At 36.3% G+C, this 6,111-nt stretch overlaps 1 protein-coding gene across 1 annotated transcript in view; it reads left to right on the top strand.

The window, feature by feature from the left end:
* Positions 1–6,111, top strand: part of LOC107566706 (uncharacterized) — a 101,602-nt gene that overhangs the window by 7,529 nt on the left and 87,962 nt on the right. The window contains 8 exon segments of the mRNA XM_016252235.1: positions 61–256; positions 352–2,179; positions 2,666–2,836; positions 2,838–2,931; positions 3,330–3,538; positions 3,739–3,909; positions 4,057–4,227; positions 5,200–5,373. Coding sequence (XP_016107721.1) covers positions 61–256; positions 352–2,179; positions 2,666–2,836; positions 2,838–2,931; positions 3,330–3,538; positions 3,739–3,909; positions 4,057–4,227; positions 5,200–5,373 — 3,014 coding nt within the window.

Here is a 6,111-nt window from a genome sequence, read left to right on the forward strand (position 1 = left end):
TTTTTTTTTTTTTTTTTTTTTTTTTTTCTTTTTTTTTTTTCTCTCTCTCTTTGATTTTAGGATATTGAAAGCAAAATAATCACATTTCTGAAGAATGAACTGGAAAAGTTTAAGAAAATATTGCAAAAAGAAGACTTTCAATACTTGGTGAAGGATTTTAATGAGAACATATGCAGTATCAAAGAAGCAGCTCTCGATCTCACACTCTACTTCCTGAGAGAGATGAAGCAAGATGAAGCTGCTGATACTTTAGAAGGTAAGAGACTCATGACCATCTGTCATATTGTCACTTATAAATGTAGCAGAGAAAACTAATACTAAAAAAAAATCTGTTTTTGTCCCTGTATTTAGATGAGCTGATCTTTGTTCATCAGCTAAAATGTAGCCTAAAGAAAAGGTATCAATATGTATTTGAAGGAATTGCAAAGCAAGGTGACTCCACACTTCTGAATAACATCTACACAGATCTTTATATCACTCAGGGTTGTAGTGAACAGGTCAATACTGAACATGAAGTAAGACAGATTGAAGTTGCTTCCAGACGTTCTGAATCACAGGAGGTACAAATTGAGTGCACAAACATGTTTGAATCACCTGAACAAGACAAGCAGGTCAGAACTGTACTAACAAAAGGAGTTGCTGGAATCGGAAAATCAGTCTCTGTGCAAAAGTTTGTTTTGGATTGGGCAGAAGGAAAAGAAAATCAGAATATCAGCTTCATATTTCCTCTTCCTTTCCGGGAGATTAACTTAAAGGAAAAAGAAAAACAAAGTTTGTTGGACCTTATAACTCAGTTTTTCCCAGAGACAAAAGGACTGAACATTGCAAGAAGAAACCAAAAAGTCCTGTTCATCCTTGATGGATTGGATGAATTTCGTCTTCCTCTAAAGTTTGATGTTAATGAGACATGGTCTGATGTATCGTCACCAGCCTCTCTGGATGTTCTCCTCACAAACCTCATCAAGGGAAATCTGCTTCCTTCTGCTCTCATCTGGATCACCACCAGACCAGCAGCTGCCAGTAAGATTCCTCCTGACTATATTGATCGGCTGACAGAGGTACGAGGATTCAGTGATGCACAGAAGGAGGAGTATTTCAAAAAAAGATTTGAAGATCAGAATCAGGCCAAAGAAATCACAGATCATGTTAAACAATCAAAGATTCTGTTTATCATGTGCCACATCCCAGTCTTCTGCTGGATTTCAGCCACTGTTCTCCAGAACATTTTGTTTGAAAAAAGAAATAATTATCTGAAAAACTATCAGGGTGATGACGCCTCCAAAACACTGCAGGAATCAAACACTGAAGACACTCCTAAGACTCTGACACAAATGTACATACACTTTCTCCGCTTTCAGATCCTGCAGAGCAGACGGAAGTATGATGGAGAATACACACCAGATGTTTCCTGGGATAAAGATGCCATCCTTTCACTGGGGAAACTGGCATTTCAACAGCTGGAAAGAAACAACCTGATCTTCTATGATACAGATCTGGAAGCCTGTGGTATTGATGTTTGTAAAGCATCAGTGTATTCAGGCATGTGTACCCAGATCTTTAAGGAGGAAACAGGGATCATTCTTGGTACCATGTACTGCTTTGTTCACTTGAGCATTCAAGAGTTTATTGCAGCCCTTTATGCACATCTGTTTCTAGACATCAACAAGAAAAGTGTGATTTTTCAAGACTCTACAGTACAGGAAAACAAAAATGAAGCCATGATTGATTTGCTCAAAACTGCAGTGGATAAGGCACTTGAGAGTGACAATGGACACTTGGATCTTTTTCTTCGTTTCCTTCTTGGTTTGTCACTCCAGTCCAATCGGCTACTCTTACGAGGTCTGTTGACACAGCAAGATGACAATGACCAAAGCAAAAAGGAAATAGTTCAGTACATCAAGCAGAAATTAGAAGCTAATATGTCTCCAGAGAGATCCATCAATCTGTTCTACTGTCTGAATGAACTGAACAATCAAACTCTGGTGAAAGAGATTCAGACTCACCTTAGCAAAGGAAGTCTCTCATCTGCTGATCTTTCTCCTGCCCAGTGGTCTGATGTGGCCTTTGTGTTGTTGACATCAGAGGAGGAGCTGGAGGAGTTTGAGCTTCAGAAATTCAAGAAGTCAGACGAGTGTCTTGTTAGATTATCAGCAGTCATCAAAACCTCCAAAAGAGCTCTGTAAGTCATTTAATTAAATTTATTTAGCAGCTTTTTAGATAACAGCAGCAGAAGAACAGTATAACATTTTTTTTATAAAACACTTTGTTCCATAGTTATTTTCGCTCCAATGTGAAGTTATCTTAAACTTCCTATTTTAAGCCTAAGTCTATCAAGAACTTCTCAGTGTTCTAATCATTAACCTCCATATTCTCCACCTCAAGACACTAAAGACAGTGGAGTGCTTTCAAATGTGTAGCTCATTGTCAGTAAAGCTATAAACCTTAAAATGGTATTCCTGCTTGTTTGATGTAGCAAATGTATCACTTAATCAAAAATACTAATGATGTTGTAGGTACAATGCCAATGTAGCCATCCTCACAATATTTTTTACTGTTCAAGTAAGAGTAATAGTTTGAAAATACATTTAATATTTGTACTTAGCTCATACGCTGTGCTGTATTATACTGTTGGTATTCAATCTAATGTGATATATTTTCCTTGTAGCCTGAATGATTGTGACTTAACAGACAGAAGCTGTTCAGCTCTGGCTACAATTCTTGGATCAGATACCAATCTGAAAGAACTGAACATGAACAATAATAATCTGCAGGATTCAGGAGTGAAGCTGCTCTGCACTGGATTGGAGAATATAAAGTGTGAACTGGAGATACTGAGGTAAGTTGTGTGATAATAGACAAAAACTGATCTCAACCAAACTTAAAGATTGTGATTTAGTTTTACATATTCTTTACAAAATGTTCATTCAATTCGTTAAATAGTTTCATAGTTTTAGTTTTAGTCTGCATACTCTGAAGCTCGTAATTTATTGTATACAAAAATGTTTATATACAGTGACTTCTACTGCAGCAAATGTACATTTTCTATGGGTTATTTAGCGAAAGTTAATCAGGAAGTAGCGATTTTGTTCTCTTCAACTAACTGGATGGAAACGGTGCTTTATTCGCAAATGTTTAATGTGATATTCCAATTTTGCGCATAAGTTTAATTCATAAATTTGGATGGAAGCATAGCTATTGTGAGTGACTTTAAGATCACAGGAGATTCTCAGGTGAGTTGACATTTTAAAGGTCTCTGAGCCTTTTGTTTACCCATTCATTATAGAAGGTCACTTTAGGGATTAATATTGTTAAGGTAAATTCTACTATAGCTGATTAATCAGTTGAATTTTCATTCTTGTTCTAGACTTTCAGACTGTAGTATCACTGAAGAAGGTTATACAGCTCTGGCTTCAGCTCTGAGATCAAACCCTTCACACCTGATAGAGCTGGATCTCACAGGAAATGATCCTGGACAATCAGGAGTGAAGGAGCTCAATGATTTACTACAGGATCCAAACTATTCACTGAAGACACTGAGGTGAGACATGATGAAGTAATACAAAACAAATTAAATACAGGTGAATTATTTATAGAAATATTTCACTAATACAAACCTGCTGCATCAAAGTAAATTCAAGATAAACTAATTTACACTTCTGTCCATCAACGTTGGATGTTGTTTTTCATCAAGTTTATTTGGGAATTAAATTATATCCTATTTCATCTTCTCTTCTGCAGGTTTTTGGGTCCTGCTGCAGATGAAGCCTGTCAGTATGTGACTGGAATTGTGGGTAAAAACCTGTTACTCCTTAGAGAACTGAATCTGAGTGAACATGAACTAGGAGACACACGAGTGAATCAGATCACTGCTCTACTGCAGGATAAACACTGTAAACTCAACACACTGATGTGAGTATTTTTTAATGTGGTTTTTATTGCACAATTAATCTATGTTAAAGAAATCAGGTGACCTAAACACAGTTCTCAGGAATCATTTAATAGTGAAAACAAGCACCTTGTGTTCCTAAATTCTCCCACTCATTTTCATCATTTTAGTCTGCGTAAATGTGGTCTAACAGAGGAAAGTTGTTCAGCTCTCGCTACAGTCCTGAGATCAAACTCCAGTCTGAAAGAACTTGACATGAGCAACAATAATCTGCAGGATTCAGGAGTGAAGAAACTCCAGAACGGATTAGAAGATACAAACTGTGCACTGCAGAAACTCAGGTGAGTTAAATGAATGAACATTTAATTTTAATAATAACTTTTGTTTGTTTAAAGTTAACCCTCTCAAGAGCACAGAGGCCCTGGCACAGTCACATGTGTTTTTATCTTATATCAGTAGCAACAACTTGCAAGTCATACACACATTAATGGTCATACAGATAAAAAGACGACATCATTTGAAACTGTAAATGTCTACTTGTATTTGTGTCCACTCAATAAAAAACAAAATGTTGTGCTTATGTAAAATACAGGGGGGGGGATTTATTTTTACTCTCAATATTAAAACCTGATTTTCTTAGAAATAGTGTACATACGTGTTACACAGTTTGTGCTGAATGTAGTGTTATGAGACTTTTGCCATTAACTCTTTCACTGGTGAGTTTAAAATATTCTAGCTGTCCCCCCAGAGTGAGTTCTTTTTAGGCGATCATTATTTTAGAACGTTTCCTCTTATTGTTTCCATAAAGACGCGTCATGCTTGTCATGTGACACACCGCAGCCACGTAAATTCATCAATTTCTCCCAAAATACATGAAGGTAATGGCTGGTGAGCTTGGAGAAGAACAGAGTGAACTTTATAGTTATTTACACAATGTGTATCTGATATTGCCGCTGTTATAGACATCGGTGTGTATTTTACAAACTATAAATGTATTGTTTTGCTAGTACATTTGTATTTAAATGTCTAAAACCTAAAACAAACATTATGTATGTGGTTGAAAACACTGCATAGTTGTGATTATATGACAAGGGCTGAGCGCGTCCATCTCTGGCTCAGCGCCAGCCATAGCAGGAAAGCACATTTGAATCTGGCAGTTAATATGGTAAAAGTAATTGAAATTAAAACAAAAGTTACCAGGAAAAATGACTGTAGTAAAATGATCAAAATAATCACCATAGAAAATAAATTATATTTTTTTCATACAATTATGAATTGTCAAATGCCTTTTATTTAAAATCTCTTTTCTCTAGACTTTCAGACTGCAGTATCACTGAAGAAGGTTATAAAGCTCTGGCTTCAGCTCTGAGATCAAACCCTTCACACCTGATAGAGCTGGATCTCAGAGGAAATGATCCTGGACCATCAGGAGTTAAGCAGCTCAGTGATTTACTACAGGATGAATGCTGTAAATCGAAGTCCATCAGGTAAAGATCTCACTGGAATTAAATTACAAGCTACCAGATTGTCAACTTAATTTTTATAAATCATATAAATATCATATATATATCATGGTGGATTCTGCCGCTGTTGTGAGGAATCATTCTCAAAGTCTTGGGGTTTTGATGCCAGAAGAGATTGTATTATCCAAGACAATAAAACCGAGAGAACTCTGCAGAGCAATCTCCCGAGTCTGTGTCTGGACACTCTTTTATACAGTTTTTTTCCTTTAAGGCGTGTTCCATGTATTTCCTACATCCTGTCATTGTTTGCCTTTTTTTGGCTATGTCTCCAATCTGTTTCCTGCAAGCAGACAGGAGGCCCCAATTCATGTTACTTTAAAGGAAGGCCCCATCATATATTTTTTGTCTCGTGTCAAAACAGGATGTGCAGTTTTACCATAAACCGTATGTCTGCTCATTCCATTCCCAACTTCACCATATGTAAGCACATTCCATTCTCATGCAGGGTTCTGTACACACAGGCAAATACACATAATAGTAAAATACCTTGATACAGAAATGGATATATTCACAATGATCTTGATTAATTCATATTTTGATTAATAAAAATCTTCTACATTATCAGCAACTGCACCAAATTTTACATTGTCTCAATTTGGGCCTCTGAAAAAAATTTAGGTGTTTTCCCCTCCTTTTCACAACAACAACAGATTTTGATAATACCATGTTCTCTTTAAACAATTCAAACTGAAAAACACTTTA

The sequence above is a fragment of the Sinocyclocheilus grahami genome, unplaced genomic scaffold (assembly GCF_001515645.1).
Source record: "Sinocyclocheilus grahami isolate Dianchi unplaced genomic scaffold, SAMN03320097.WGS_v1.1 scaffold1094.1, whole genome shotgun sequence".
Taxonomy (NCBI): Eukaryota; Metazoa; Chordata; class Actinopteri; order Cypriniformes; family Cyprinidae; genus Sinocyclocheilus; species Sinocyclocheilus grahami.